General features: G+C 36.1%; 2 protein-coding genes across 8 annotated transcripts in view; both read left to right on the top strand.

Moving 5' to 3' along the window:
- LOC109063580 (guanine nucleotide-binding protein G(i) subunit alpha-1-like) lies at nt 1-8,999 on the top strand. Its single transcript, XM_042715449.1, has 9 exons — nt 1-450; nt 4,464-4,506; nt 4,880-5,021; nt 5,131-5,288; nt 6,286-6,414; nt 6,734-6,863; nt 6,974-7,127; nt 7,665-7,872; nt 7,967-8,999. Exons 1-8 carry the CDS (start codon nt 258-260, stop codon nt 7,853-7,855), a joined length of 1,140 nt encoding a protein of 379 aa, XP_042571383.1. The 5' UTR covers nt 1-257; the 3' UTR covers nt 7,856-7,872; nt 7,967-8,999.
- Nucleotides 9,000-12,438: 3,439 nt separating this feature from the next.
- The window catches only part of magi2b (membrane associated guanylate kinase, WW and PDZ domain containing 2b), an 81,058-nt gene continuing 76,897 nt past the window's right edge, over nt 12,439-16,599 (top strand). For 2 of the 7 annotated variants that reach the window (XM_042715446.1, XM_042715448.1), the window contains exon 1: nt 12,440-13,210. In XM_042715446.1, coding sequence (XP_042571380.1) covers nt 12,913-13,210 — 298 coding nt within the window. In that variant the 5' untranslated portion in view covers nt 12,440-12,912. Of the gene's footprint in view, nt 13,211-16,599 lie in introns of all 7 variants that reach the window. The other 5 variants (XM_042715442.1, XM_042715441.1, XM_042715444.1 and 2 more) reach the window with 3 other exon arrangements.

The raw sequence follows: 16,599 nt of genomic DNA, 5'->3' as shown, positions 1-16,599 counted from the left end.
CCAGTGATCTCGCCACTTTTACAGCAGTAGGAGAAGCGGAGCGTGAGACTGGGCGTTAATGACTCAATTTTCACGTTATTTTTAATCAACCATGGCCGTCAAGGCACTCGACTGATTACTGAAAGCCTCCGGTTTTATTTTTTGTTAACATTAGAAACTCCAGCGCGTGGAAAACTCGAGTTTGAAGAGCCTGCGCGTGTGAAAGAGTTGGGCGTGAGGCGTCGTCGGGGTGGCTGCCTCATTTAAACCACTTGTGCATGAGAGTTCTTTCTTCCTCGCATTTGTTTTTTTCAACTTCTTTGACTTCTTATATCGTTCGAAACTCCAGAAAGATGGGGTGCACCCTGAGCTCGGACGACAAGAGCGCCCAGGAGAGGAGTAAAATGATTGACAAAAACCTGCGGGATGATGGAGAGAAAGCGTCGCGAGAGGTCAAGCTGCTGCTGCTGGGTGAGTTAGCCGCTCCGCTAGTGAATAAACCCATTAAAGTTCACTTAACAGCACATATAACACACATATTTCAATAAGCTATGAGAGGAAAAGAAGCAGTCAAGTACATATTTATGGACGCTGGAAACTTTTCTGTCCATATTTATCGCGCTGGTGGCTCGGCTAGCATACGAAGCTAATCAACTCAGTTCATTTTCATTTTCACTCGAATCATTAAACACTGTTTTTAATAGTTAAATTTATGTTTCCAAGCAGTAGAGATGAATTAATAGCGTTAGTGATTTCATTTGGCTGTTTTTTTTTGTCTTGACCTTTTCAAAGTAACGTTACCGGTTTGCATACTCGCCAAGTGGCCAGTTAGACGTAAACGGCTCGCAACTAATTCAGCGAACAAAAGACTAGTTTAATCCGATTTAATCCGAAATGCCTGATTTACGGAGATGGATCTGATAGATTACCCCAAACCTCATCCAATTATGATAAATAAGCTTGTGCAGATGGAGGGTCCTGCTGGGTGATTGGAGTAAACTTGATGCTAGATGGGCTTAAAAAGTGGTAAAATATCATGTGTATGAATGTATGATTAATTTAATTTATTCATTAAATAGATTTTCCAACACACAGCTCTTAAATAATCTAGAGTAGATATAAAGATAAATATTTAATTAAATAATTTGCGTTTAGACCATGGTTATCCCCCTTAGAATGAATATATATATATATAAGTGCCTTATAGATTTAGCTATTGGCAATAACAAAATTTTCATATTTGAAGTCCTACAATTTAATGTAGTTGCAGATTATAAAGATTTTCTGTATTTCAGTTTTATTCTATTATGTAAAAGCAGTTGACTTGTAAATTCATTGTGATTTACATAGAGGCCACTTGTTTCTCAGTTTCCGATTCCTGTTTTGCATGTTTCTTCTGTACTTTTCCAGTATTTGTGTGCAAGCCTTTTTCAGGACATTGACTAATGAAGTCAAACTATTTATTCGCTTGTGATGATTAAAACATGTGTTTGCTTTTCTTGATTATCGATGGTGTGTGCAGCTTAAACATAATATTTGTTTTACAGAACGCGTCACAAACTTGGTGACGTTTACATGCAGTTTCATTAATTTTGAAGAGCTGGAAGGTTTGGTGTGTCCATTTCCCTTGCAAACAATAATGGTCAAAGTTTCGCTTGAATCTGGCAATTTAATTATCTGTTTTTTATGCAGACCATTTTCCCATTGGTCCCTTCTTTTCTTGCTGTGTAAATTGTAAGAGGACATAAAACCTGCCCTTATGGCATCAAACTTTGGGGAATTGGCGTGTAATTATCTAGTTAACTGGATTCCCCCTGTGTGCTGATTCATTATATGCCCTCTGTGTGCTGCCGACTTGGGTTTGTTTGCTTTTGTTTGGCATTGCGGATCAACGGCATATGTCCCTATGCCTGCTGTAAAACAGGCTGGAGTTCCTGTTTAGACTATAGAGGGGACAAATGGTGACTGCCAGGGTTGTTACTAAGAATAAATCAACTGTTGTGAAGAGAAAGTAACTTCATGGGTGGTTACTTAAAGAATTTTGTGTCGCAAAAGCCGATGAGCGTCTCAAATGCTTATCAAAATGTAATAATTCAGTGAAGATGAGCACATCTTCACGTAATAGAGCATGTTGATCGTGAGTCTCAGGCAGTTGTTGTTGGTTGCCCAGGAACCACAGAGCCAGTTCAAATTACAGCGCCATAAACGCAGCCTCGAGACCAAACAAAAGGTGAAACCAGTGCTTTGGGAGTCAAGTTCAGTGTGTGGCATCAGAAACTTGGATTGATATAGAATAAAGCAAGCAAGCATCAATATAATTTCCGGTGCTTCTGATTAAGGATTTGAACCAACCCCTAACCCAAAATATTAAACTTCCTATGGCTAATATTGAAGTAGGGACCAGAATATCATACAGACTTGGGCTACTTTTGGCTCGGGGGCTTTAAGAAACTACCCAGGACACCCTAGCAACCATATAGCAACACCGTGGTGCTGTAGCAATGAGTTTAGCCCACCGTCTCAAACAGTTTTCCAGCTTCAGTTTGAAAGGTTGCATCTCAATAGGATCTCAAAATTTTGTGGGCATTATTTTAAAATGTAATCTTGATTTGTTATTTTGTGTGAGGCTGAAACATTACACAACGCACAAGTTTTTCATGCAAATTCATCACATTGACAAACAGATGCATTTATCGCCGCACTTTTGACAGTGAACGATTAATTTTATGGCTGCAACATTTAGGTATATTTTCAGAAAAGTGACAGCAGTCATTATGGTCATGTGGTCACATTCAGCTTTTTTAACTCAAAAATGTAGTGATTTGTGAAGTACAATGCACACAGTTGTTGGTCGGTGTCAAAAATTTGCATGAAAAACTCTGTGTGGAAATGTTTTGTCTTTGTGCAAAATTCCCAATTTTCAGATTGAAGTTTTCAATTAAAGTGTATTGGATTTTGCCAGCAAAGTTCTTTGAAGTTTTTTGATAACTGAAACTGTTGATTATCTGTCATGAACACTCTGATTTTTGCTTCCCAGGAAACATTATTTTGGAGGACGATTAATAGTGTGGGTAAACATTAAGTGCCACAAGCCTCTCATCAACTTGTGGGGGTCTCTGGGGTAAATGCAGCGCTCTTTGTGTTCAGTCTCCTTGCAGTAAGCATTAAATCAGTGTGAGAGATGCTGATGTGGCCTAATTGCAGTGTTTGTTCTTTGGGACTGAGAGAAATAGACGTCCTCCCTCAGGGACGTCCTCAGCCACAACTGAGATGGTTAATTGAAATGTTCACTCGGTGAGTCTCATGGAAGGTGGAGAGCTGTATGGGAATATTCAGATTTTCTTGACTGTAGCTAAATTAAATACCAGGTAGCTTTTTTCTGAAATGGCCAAATTTTAATTTAGAAGACTTGGTCAGTCAGGGATTTTCAAACTTTTTTTTTTTTTTGATGCCAGGGACCCCCAAATAAACAGACTGCTATGTATTTGCATGTATAGAAATCTCAGTTTATACTGTATAAGAGATGAGTTTTTGTTTTTAATATATAACACCCCCCCCCACCCACACACACAAAACTATATATTTTTTTTATATACACATTATTCACAGTATTACTGTTTTTACTTTGATCAAATGAATGCAGCCTTGATGAGCATAACATTTCTCAAGAACTTGAAAACTTACTGACCCCAAATATTTGAACTATAGTGTATTATCTTTTATAAAGGTATGAATAATGTCTTAAATATAATACCCCAATTTACTAACACATTTGACAGTCACCTTTTTGGCCCTCTGGGGGTCACTGGACTACAGTTTGAAATCCCCTGCTTCAAGTAACTTTTTCTAAAGTTTTCAATACTTATGTTTGCTGTCTGTCTCCTTGAATCAAACCAGCGCTGACATACTTATCTAGACATATAGCTAATTTGTTTACTAAAGCCTGTCTGTAATCCCATTACAGTGAGGTGATGTTTAATTAATCCATTAAGATTAACACCTACACACTTCCTCACATCACTGCTGATTGTTAAAGGCTGTTGCTTTCATTCCTCTTGTTAACATACAGGGGAGTGAAATATCCACTCAATGAGTCTAAATAGTCTCAGTTTCGTAGATTGTTGGTTCGGGACATTTCCCATGACATCAGTTTTCCTCCATTCCCTATTTTTTCTATATCACTTGTTTGTCATCATATGAGTGGCAAGGATGCAACGTGACAGTATAATTACAAGTTTTAAGTTGATAAGGTCTTCTCCCCACCCAGTTATTACTTGTGGTGAAATCAAAGGAAGGGAAATAAAATGAACCTCCTGCTCAATCTGATACTAACAAGTACTTTTGCTGAGCTGGCAGAAGCCACAAATGCTTGATCGTTCAGAGTCAGATCCTCATACTCTTATGGAACAGGGAAGGATCTGGAATGTTTGGGTGTGTGTCCATCTGGCTAACACATTCTTTCTTTCTCTCTATTTCTTTTGCAGGGGCTGGTGAATCTGGAAAGAGTACAATTGTCAAACAGATGAAGTAAGTTTTAACCCCTATTATGTCATCCTAATATGTCAAACTAGTTTCGTAATGTTTAGAAATCACGCAGGGTGTAAGCAATAGCAGTGTTTATTTGAATTCAATGTGAATTACATAATCATTTGCGTATGGACATGACTTATTAAGGGACTTCCCTCCATTTGTCAGGCTTTTATAACTTTTGAATGTTTTAAACATCCTCAGAGGCATTAGAATTAAGTAAATATAGTGATATATCTTTGGATTTAACATTTTTTGGCATACTATGCAGCAGAATGTTCAGAATCGTCAGCAAGGCCTATATTCACAATATACTTGCCTGGAGCTATTAGCTTTATTACTTAAATTAATGCCATTGTCTTTTCTCCCACAGGATCATCCATGAAGCAGGCTACTCAGAGGAAGAGTGCAAACAGTTCAGAGCAGTGGTCTACAGCAACACTATCCAGTCCATCATCGCCATCATAAGGGCCATGGGTCGCCTGAAGATTGACTTTGCGGATCCTGGGCGGGCTGTAAGTGCTTCTGTTATAATTTAAAGTGGGGTTAAATGCATGCCACTTATTTATGTAAAGCTAAAGTATCAAGAGGAAACCAAGATGCATTGGATTGGCTGTTTGGCAGGATGATGCAAGGCAGCTGTTTGTGCTGGCCGGCTCTGCAGATGAGGGATACATGACGAGCGAGCTGTCAGGAATCATCCTGCGGCTGTGGAAGGATGGTGGTGTTCAGGCTTGTTTCAGTCGCTCCAGAGAGTACCAGCTCAATGACTCTGCCTCATAGTGAGTGTCTTAGCTTTTTTGCCATTTTTTTTTTCTTCCCTACACAGCCTGTTTCCCACATAATGACTTTTATGCTCCCCACATAATCCAGCTCCATTTCCATTGTGGCTGCTGAACACGTAAATGGTTCGTGTGCTGCGTGTGGACATTTCTTTTACATTGAGTTATTATTGACATTATTCCATCCATTATGGTCCATGATTCAAATATCCTTTATGCAAACTTTTCAAAAATGCAAATTTGTCCTGTGTTCTCCAAGCATGCTGTGAACCCTTACCTTTTGCATACAACCCAGATGAATAAGATGCATTCACAATAGACAATAATGACATAATAAAAATTAGATGTGTCTAGGAAATCAAATTTAGAATGAATATATGCTGCTGTTCAGAAGTTTGGGGTCAGTAATATTATTTTAATATATTTAAAAAAGAAGTCTACATTTATTTGATTATAAATTCAGAACAGTAATATTCTGAAATATTATAATTTATAATGTTTTGCATTTTAATATTTTAAAAATGTAATTTTGTTGCTGTGATGGTAAAGCTGAATTTTCGGCATCATTACTCCAGTTTTCAGTCTCTCATTATAATTCAGAAATAATTCTAATGTGAGGATTTGCTGTTTAAGAAACATTTCTTATTATTATCCATGTTGAACAGCTTAATTTGTTGAAACTGATACATTTTGTTTTCAAGAGTCTTTGGAGATTAGAAAGTTCAAAGGATCACCATTAAATTGATATAGAAATCTAATCAATTTAATACATCCTTGGTAAAAATGTTTTTTAAACAAGAAAAGCTCTATATATAAAATCAGAAAAAAAACTGTTCACTTTATAAATAATTTCATTAATAGTCCCCTAATAGAACTGATGAAAAATGCCCAAATTTAAACAGGTTTCCTGAAACTTTTCAAATAATTTCACCTTAAAGTCATTAAATATATTTTGAGTAACTTTTTAATCAGCTGAACTCTGTATTTCCCTCTCTAGCTATCTGAATGACCTAGACAGAATATCCAGTCCTTCCTATGTCCCAACTCAGCAAGATGTCCTGAGGACCAGGGTGAAGACAACTGGTATTGTAGAAACCCACTTCACTTTCAAGGATCTTCACTTCAAGTGAGTATTGCCATTGTAACTGCACACACCAAAACTGATAAAATAAAAAAGAATCCCTATTTTTGGGACATGCAGAACCTGAGAGAGTGAACTGTGTTCTGACTGTTTGATGTGTGCATGATTCGTGTGCCCGCTTTCCGTTGAGCCATCTGTTTATGCACTATTTTTATCATAGTCTTTGTTGGATAAGTTTGTCTAATCAAACTCCCTTTTATTTATATATATTAAACCATTATTTACCACAATTTTTAGTAAATGTCATTGTGTTCAGTGTGACTCTCGCAGAGTGTCTCACCATCCACATCTCTTGTACTTTCAGAATGTTTGATGTGGGCGGCCAGAGATCCGAGAGAAAGAAATGGATCCACTGTTTTGAGGGAGTGACCGCCATCATCTTCTGCGTGTCTCTCAGTGACTATGACCTCGTTTTGGCTGAAGATGAGGAAATGGTGAGCGCTCGGACAAGCTCTCTTTCAGTGTCAGCATCATGTCTATCATGAAACAGAAACTTTGCCTTTTAAAGTTCCTCTCAAACAGCTCTTTATTTCTCCTCTTTTAGAACCGAATGCATGAGAGTATGAAACTATTTGACAGCATCTGCAACAACAAGTGGTTCACGGATACTTCCATCATCCTGTTTCTCAACAAGAAGGATCTGTTTGACGAAAAGATAAAAAGAAGCCCACTTACGATTTGTTTCCCTGAGTATACTGGTATGAACAGCTTAAAATTCCTGAAACAAATGTATTTTTTTTTATTTGAAGTACAATTTATATAGTAATATTTTATAGGATTTTACAGCTAATTGCCAACATGTATTTTAATTTGGTTTAACTTGATATACTAAAATAATTAAAAATGTAATAAAAATGAATAAAAACTTTATAGACATAAAAAAAAATACTACTATAAATAACAAAACAACAAAATTGTTAAAACATTAAAATTTAAATGAAAACAAAAATGGATTCAAAATATTAATAAAAACTATTAATAAAAACATAAAATATAATGTATAATACTATAATAATGATACTAATGTAACATGCTGAAAATAGTATATATTATAGATGTATTTATCAGTATTATTTTAATATCTTTGAGATACTATTAATATTTGTAATCAGTTTAATACAGAAATAGTGTAGAAAGTAAACTATATTATAGGAAATAGTAGACTTGATATACTTTCTGTCTCAAGTTTATTTTTATTGTTATTTCGCCATATTAATTATATGGAACTCTCTAAGGATCCAGCACGTATGAGGATGCAGCTGCTTACATTCAGTGTCAGTTTGAGGACCTGAATAAGAAGAAGGACACCAAGGAGATCTACTCCCACTTCACCTGCGCCACCGACACCAAGAACGTGCAGTTTGTCTTTGACGCCGTCACTGACGTCATCATCAAAAACAACCTTAAGGACTGTGGGCTCTTCTAAAACAAGCCATCTCACTGGTGAGCAGGAGCACACCAGCTTCATTTTTAATCAATGAATTGATATGATTTTGGTAAAACTGTTTATTTATCTATTGAACGTTCACTTTCACAGTGTGACTGCGAGTGGCCTGATGTGAAATCTTTGGGAGAACTAGAGCAGGAGGAAGGTCAACCATGAACCTGAATGTTGAATGCATTACTTAACTGTATATTTATGTTCTCCAAACATTTTAGGTTTTTTTTTTTTAGTGCGTTTTAGGGAGGGGAAAAAAAGAGCATTTTGTGTAAAATATTTGTACAACTAATTGTTGCTGAAATTTTTCACCATTATTAGACGTTGATTTACAGGCCCTTTTTAAGGGTATTTTTCAATCAAAGGGATTTGGGGAACATTATTTAGTCTCTTTCTGTCTTTAAGGTCATGTGCCTTTTAGTTAATGTTGCGTGCTTTTTTTCCCCCACTTCAGCTAAGTTACTTATGAACCAGCTGATATTTATCCACACGGCTTTAATCTGTTCAATAGTAGTCTAGACAATGAAAGCTAGATATTTTGAGACCAAAAACCTGTGGTTGATCTCAGAGCTGTGAATTCAGTGGGAAAAATCCAAGCATGTCTGAACCTCAGAATAGTTCTGAAAATCCTTGTGCTGATCTGAGCGCAGCCGTCATTACCAGCGAAGTGTGTGCGTTGTCAGATTTGCCTGTGATTGGAATGATGGAAAAACTGTGGTGAGCCTGAAATTTGCTGATGAATTGGTTCATCTGCACCTGCAAATCATGAACTGTTTTAATGGAGAACTTGGCAAAAGGTCAACATTTTGCATTAATAGGCAATTTTTTATTGATCAAAGGGAACCATTTTTGAATCCATTAAAAGGGACCAAAGAATTTCTCTTCAGAATTTCTATAACAATTTTTGCACATACCCATGTTACATAACACATGATTTGACAACCTGTACAATGTAATGTCATATAGAAGCCCTCAGTAGGAGTCTTCTCTAATAGTAACATGGTCAATTAAACTGGTTTTAAATTTAACATCCCTTAAATGTAGGTTCTCATTGGATGGGGACAGATGTTGACTTATATTCGCTATTTTGCTAATAAAAATGCTGTTGAAATAACAGCATCCTGAAATAAGATTTTCAAGAGTTTTTCTTTTCACTTTTTGAGCAAATAGTCTATTCCATAATGTTCATTAAATAGCAACCTTCACCTTCATATGCATCCAAAAAACACATTTGAAAGTGTTTTTGCTTGTAATAGAGGGGTTTTATTGTATGTGATGTCCATAAATCAATATTTCCCCCACAGGAATAGCTGTAAGAGCTCTTGCTTCACACAGCATTGTTGAAAGCATGGATGCTCACTGCACTCTTGTGGCGATGAAGGGTCAAGGCAGAAATGTGTTTCCTATTGGCACTGTGTTATGTTATTTGGCATTATGGCAGGCAAATTATTTGGAAGATCGCTGCCCCAGCTGGAGAATCTGTAGAAAGCAGAAAAACAAAACAAAAACATTTAATTTAATTGCAGAAGCAACATTTCTCAATTTATAATTTAGTTTAACTTGATGTAGTTAAAATTAATAAAAAACTATATAGGAAAAATTTGGGGGAAAAAACAAAAGTAAAACTTTCAAATAAAAAAAAATTAAAATAAATTCAGTGAATTAAAATTTATATATATATATTGTGTGTACACATTGTGTGTAATATAATATATATATATATATATATATATGTATATAATATATATATATATATATATATATATATATATATATATATATATAATAAATAAGTGTCAGGAATAGTTTTCTGTAATTATATATACAGTTGTGCTCATAAGTTTACATACCCTTCACATAACGGATGTTTATATATACTTCAAGACAAAATAATAACTGAATTTGAAAAAATGACCCCATCCAAAATTTGCATACCCTTAAATCTTAATACTGTGTGTCATTTCCTGGATGATCCACAAGCGTTTTTGTTTTGTGTTCATTGTTCATGAGTCGCTTGTTTCTGGCAAATATACACATCATCATCCTGTTCAAAAGTTTACACCCCCTGGCTCTTAATGCATCCTGTTTCCTTCTGGAGCATCAGTGAATGTTTTCACCTTTTGTAATTATGTATGAGTCTCTCAATTGTCCTCCGTTTGAAAAGATAGATCTCAAAATCATGCTGGAAAACCAAAGAATGTGCCGGAGCTGTAGGATTTTCATGAAGAACAGCATGCAGTTGAACTGCTCAGGAGAAAGAAGGCACTCATGAACAACTAACACAAAACAAAAACATCGTGGATCGTGGATCATCCAGGAAATGATGCACAGTATTAAGATTCACGGGGTCATTTTCATAGATTCAGGCATTATTTTGTCTTGTGGAGTGTATATATAAACATCTGTTATGTGAAATAGCTTATTCAAGACAGTACTAAATCAAAAATGCATGCAATTTTCATGATCACTCTTATTTTGTGAAAATTATTAACATTTTGCATATTCTTCAAGGAGTATGTAAACTTATGAGCACAAAAGTATATATATGTATATGTATATATGTGTGTGTATGGGTAGTTCTCATCCTTGTTCCTAATTTATGTCATGGATGACTTCCAGTTTAAAAAGCAGGCTTAAATTGTTTTAAATTCTTTGCACTACATCTGAATTCACATTTTGTGACACCCTCCAAAAACGTGTAAAACCACACAGTACCAATCTCCATTCTTAACCACAACTGACACCATTAGATCATCCACGTGTCCATGTGGCCTTTTAAGGGTAAGATTTGGATTTAAATGTAAGTGATTTGACTAATCTCTCAGGCTCCCAGGGAGATCAAACGGACGGCTAATAAAGTGGAAGGTAAGAGGAAAGAGATGGAAAACCTGATCAAAAGAATCCATACTTTACTACACGGACAGCATCAGGGCTTTGGAGCAGCTCTGTCTGTTTGATCAACCAGATGACACCTCTTCGCTTAGCTGTAGTGCTGCAAATAACACATCATTTAAAAGGCCTGTGAGACATTACAGATGAGCCTGGCTATTTTTGCAACTTTAATCCACTCTGTGTGCTTTGTATATGGGTGTAATTATTGTTTGCATACTGCATATGCCAAGGCACAATATCAATTTATGGGCATTTATATATTGCTGAATAACAAGTCTTGTGTGGTAGTAATATTATTTAATGGATTTGAACTAATGTAAATTGAAAATATAATTTTTTTTATTATAGCTCGTATATCCTGGCTGTAAAATATGTCCATAAATCTGCTATAAATAAGTCTAGCAACAAATACAGACCTTTTTATGTTTTTTTTTTTATTTTTATAAATAACAATGACTGATCATACTAACATAAATTATGTTGAATTGGAAGCTGAATATATCGTGGGTTTAAAATTATTTCTCTTTATTACATAACCTTACATTAAATCTTCTCAGTCCCTTTAAAATCAAATCAAACGTTATTGCAGTTTCTTCGCAAAGCTGTACATGTATTAAAAAATAATGACAACAAAAGTTTTTCGTTGTCGTTTTTTATTTTTTGTTATAAGATATAATTGTGAAATTGTGGACGTTTGTATCAGCGGCTGTATAGCGAGCTTCCTACCTAGAAAGCATTTTGGACAAAACCGCAGACATTTAATGAGACTCATAAGTGGCATGAATGCAATTAAATTCATTTATTTCATGTTGAGATTAATTTTTTAAAGGTACATTTTGAATATAGAAATATTAAATGATTTAAATAACTGAAATGATAGGCTACTTTAAAAATAAAAATAAAACTGCCATCAGGTGGTGGCAAGTCACAGATTTTAATCACTGAATCATTCATTCAATCGATTCGTTCAAACGGCTGATTCATTCATGAATGAAGCAAGTGACTGTCTTTATGAATAGGTAACTGAATCACTGACTCACTAGATTTGTTTAAAATCGCAGATTTATTCATAAACGAAACACCGCTGTGTTTGAAAGGAGATGTGCAGCAGCTCAGCTGTGACTTTGTTTGGAACCATTTTCATTGACAAAACAGAGCAGAATCAGCCAATACTGTTATAGTCAGACAATGTAAGTCACTTAATATTAACTTTTTGTTTGTTAAAAATCACTCATTGATCTTATAATGGCAACAATCCCCTGCTGTTATGTTAATGAAAAAATAGGCTTATGTGCTACTTTGATTTTAGTAAAACAGCAAATAACGTAGTTTTTTTAAATAGAAAATGTAAAGATGTTGTCAATCATACTACCAAACGTAATCGTTTAATTTATACTTAAATGTTAGTGCAGTCACTCAACAGATTTTCAGGAAGAAAAAAAAAACATAAAATAAACTTGGTTAAAAAAAATTAAGTTCTTTGCAGTTATACTCCCAACAATAATTCATTTATAACTTATAAAAAAAAACATAAGGGATCATTTATGCTATATTTTCTTATGAATCGAGATATCTGGCTTAATTCAAATCTTGGAATCGACTCGACCGATTCTATAAACTTAGAAATCAAAAACCTGCATTCGAACAACATGGAGAAAAAAAATCACATATAGGATCGTATTCTTCTTTGCACGTTTTTCTTATAAATACATTTGTCTTGATTCAAATCTTGGATTCAACTCGATCGATTCCATAAACTTGGGAATCAAAAACACCATGAACATTCAGTTTGAGTCAGCTTTGTTTGCGCACCTTCTTTCCCTTTTCGTCCACGGCTCACTTTTACATGAAGCCCGTTTTGAGGAATGCACGCTCGTCTTGCACTAGCATTCCTGCCTCCTCCTAGACATCACATCCGGGTCACTCGGCAGTCAGCGTGTAAGCGAGCGTGCTCCTCCATACAGTTGCGTACTGCTGCTGCAGCTCTCAGCGCAACTCCACTGCATGCAACATGGACACTACGAGCAGCGGCCAGCCGCGGAGGATCTGAGCGCGCCTCGGGACACGCTGACACGCGATACGCCACACTGGGGCAGGGGATGAGGTGCCATCCAGCAGCCGCACACTGGTAGGCGAGTCGTCAGTTGTCAGCGATGTCAAAGAGTCTGAAAAAGAAGAACCACTGGACGAACAAAGTCCACGAAGCGGTGCTCACCAGGAATAAGGAGGGTGAGCTAGGGTTCGACTTGAAAGGGGGCGCCGAGAACGGCAATTTCCCTTATTTTGGGGAGGTGAAGCAGGGTAAGGTGGCCATCCAGAGCGGCAAGCTGTCCCAGGACGAGCTGCTCTTGGAGGTCAACGATACACCGGTGGCGGGGCTCACCATCAGGGATGTGCTGGCCGTGATCAAGCACTGCAAAGACCCGTTCCGACTGAAGTGCGTGAAGCAAGGTGAGGATAAACATCAGCGCGCCGCCGTCTCTACGTGTGAACGAGCGTGCGAGCGACCCCTCCGCTGTCTGGGGCTGCTGTCTGCACATTATTCCCGCAGAAATCCTGTTTACACTCAAAGGTGCATTTCAGAACCCGCGCCTGATTGGTGTGGTTATCGATTGAAGCCGCGAACGTTCCGTCGTCGCTCGTGGCAACAGAAGTTACAATGTGGCGGATTTGTCACATAAACATGTAAATGAAATTTGAGCTTTGTTGGGTTTCTAAGGATCGTGGTATCATGCGCAAGGGAGCGGGGGTGTTCCGCCCCTGCTCGGAGCTATTTTGCCCCGCGGGTCCGCCATGGGCGAACTGGGCGAATATTTGAAAGCAATTTCATTGATCTTCTAAATTGCAGGGTGGCTGTGGCAAGCCGCTTTATCATTTATTCCTTAGCACTAATAGCTATTAGCCCCTTTCACACATACAGTCTGTACTGGTAAATTACCGTTAAGAGATCATGTGTGAACAGGACCTTTTCAAAAATACGAAGAAGTTGAGATGTTGTAAGATTACAAGTAAATTACCGGTAATGCGCTCTGTGTGAATGCAGAACAAGATTACCTGTATGAGCACATATATACAAGTTCAGAACGCGCTGACATAAGTCTGCTCTTAGCCAATCATTTTGTTTACTGTTTGGAAGTCAAAGAAATATTGAAAATTGTCTATTATTATGTCTCTGGGCCAAAATTGCTGCATGAATGTGAATGTTTGACACAAAAATGAAAACATCAACAAAAACACTGACCCTGTGTACCCCTCCATGTTTACAAACAAAACACCAGGAAGCGCAGCAATTAACAGGTAATTTTCCCTTAATGATGTCACACAATTTATGGTATTTTGAAATTGATATGTGAATGGAGCTTTACTGGAAATAAGACGTAACTCATTGCCTGTGTGAACAGCGCATTTTTGTATTTGTACGTGAAGTCGTTCCAGTAGTTTTACAGCAATTTACTGTTACTACTGCAGTCTGAACATGTGTGAAAGGGTCTATTGTTACTAGTATTTCTATCAAAAATATTCATTAGCAATATTTTACTAGTACTTGGTCAGTTTACTAGAATCATTTAAATTTCAGTAGCAACTTTTCATTAGATACTATTCCAGTAATGGCTCATATTTGTTCAGTTAGTCATTAATATTTACACATTCTTTACACTTTTGCTAGCAGCCACTATCACTGTTGTTACAATTAACTAGTCCTCTGTCACTAATCCTTAGCACTAACTAGTACACATTAAGTTACTGGTACTTATATTGGTAGTATACATTAGCAGTATTTTACTAGTGCTGATTTTCTGATTTTTTTGAAAATGATAAATCCAGTGCAGTGTTTACTAGTATCACAAGGCATTTCATTAGTTATTCTTTTGTTACTAGTCACTATCACTATAGTGACAATTAACTAGTCTATTTTACTAGCCTATTCTAGTTTTACTAGTAACTATTCATTTGGTATTAGAGCTTATTCTATCTTATTTAATCAAGTACTAGTACTTGTATAGTTATATAAATAGTTACTGATGTATTCAAGTTTTCCTAGTAATATTCAGGGTTATTATTGTTAATTAAAAATTTTTTGGTAATTTTTGGTAATTGAAATAAAATAAAATATAAATCTTCAATGAAAAACATAACCAAAACAAAAATTAGAAATGTTGTGTTGACAGCTAACTGAAATAAGAAATTACTAAAACCGAAATAAAAATCAATTAAACCTAAATAGTAGTAGCAATTCAATAGAAATTATGATGGTTTCGGTTGTTACTAGTAACATTGTACCATCAGATTTTCATTAAACTACAAAGTAGTCTTTCTGCCTGGTCATTACATATGACAACCAAAAAACAACTGCAACTATAAGATTAGAAATATTACTAATAACAATGGAGATAAACAATAATGTCTCATAAATACATACTAGTAAAGCTATACTGTATATACTAAGTAACAACTAGGATATTGGAAAATGTGGTGGTGTCTGTTGGAATACATACTAGTAGTGTTCAGCAATGAATGTTAAAATGACTTGCCATAAGGTGGCAGCTCTTAAAAACAATGTATTTCAGTGGTGAAGAGGAGATGGGAAGTGCCCATGTGAATGGGAGGAGTGATGTTATCTCTCACTCAGATGTTAACATACAGTGATGGGATTTGAGAAAGTGCAGCTGTCTTCAGGTCTACAGTGCTGAGATTTCAACAGTGCGTATAGTACATTTGCAGTGTTTTTCGTCCTTGTGTGAAGCAAACTTCTGCCCCCGGGCCAGCACTTTGGAAAACATCCCCAACTCCCAAGTGAAAGCAAAAAATATCTTGATGCAAGCAAAGGTTGTGTCTAGGGAGATCCAGATCAGTGGACTGACTGAGTAAATATTGACTGGCTGCTGAAGATCAGGGTTTGGGGAACCTGTCCGACAGGCTTTATAGTGTACTTATAGTGTAAAATGGTGTAGGAACACAGAGGCTAGCATAATAATTTCATTTCAGTGATTGAAATCTGGTAGAGTAGATCATTTGAATGCAAGGATGGACTGCCGTTAGGAACCACATTGATTTTTTTTCATGGTATGTCTGTCGATATGTGGGTCAGTTGTTGAAACCTAAGTAATATACATTGTAGATCTCAGAATTTGGGATTTAAACCCCACTCTTTGTGATTTCATTGCAAAATTCTCGTTTCCTGCCAAAATATTGCATTCCATTGATGTTTTTCAAATGGTTGTGTAATTTGATTGTTCTATCTATACACACACACACACACACACACATACAGTGTGTATTTATTTATTTATTCAAAATATCTTCATATCTTATTTTGTGTTCCACAAAATAAAGATATTTGAAACAGTAAATATATTTTGTTCCAAATCTGGAACAGAAAAGAAGATATTTTGCAGAAATTAACAGTTTTTGTCCATACAATGAAAGCCATTGGGGTCCAAAACAACACAGAATCTCATTGACTTTCATTGTATAGACAAAAAAATACTTATATATTTTTCAAAATGTGTTCTTTTGTGTTCCACAAAAGAAAGAAACAAACTCGTACCTGGTTGTAACAACATTGTACAGCTTTCGTTGTATTAAAAAAAACTGATACATTTTAAATCTCTTTGTGTTAAAGGAGCAATTCATCAAAAAATAAATTCTTATTCATCATTTACTCACCCTCAGGTTGTTCCAAACCTGCAAGACTTCCTTTCCTCAGCCGAAAATGTAAGAAGATATTTTAAAAAATGTGGGTAACCAAACAGTTTCTGGTCCATATTGACTTTCATAATATGGTAACACAATCAACTACGATCAACTGTTTGGATTTTTTTTGGTGACCTATCCTAAGT

Source organism: Cyprinus carpio, chromosome A25, assembly GCF_018340385.1.
Source record: "Cyprinus carpio isolate SPL01 chromosome A25, ASM1834038v1, whole genome shotgun sequence".
In the NCBI taxonomy this organism is placed as follows: domain Eukaryota; kingdom Metazoa; phylum Chordata; class Actinopteri; order Cypriniformes; family Cyprinidae; genus Cyprinus; species Cyprinus carpio.
The sequence above is the reverse complement of the archived record's forward strand: the minus strand, read 5'-3'. Positions and strand labels throughout refer to the sequence as shown.

Bases quoted from the DNA above. Each gene is read 5' to 3' on its own strand.
- LOC109063580 (XM_042715449.1), top strand. From the start codon at position 258: ATGAGAGTTCTTTCTTCCTCGCATTTGTTTTTTTCAACTTCTTTGACT. The intron at 5,022-5,130 runs GTAAGTGCTTCT...GCTGTTTGGCAG, and splicing joins TTGCGGATCCTGGGCGGGCT to GATGATGCAAGGCAGCTGTT. The intron at 5,289-6,285 runs GTGAGTGTCTTA...TTCCCTCTCTAG, and splicing joins CTCAATGACTCTGCCTCATA to CTATCTGAATGACCTAGACA.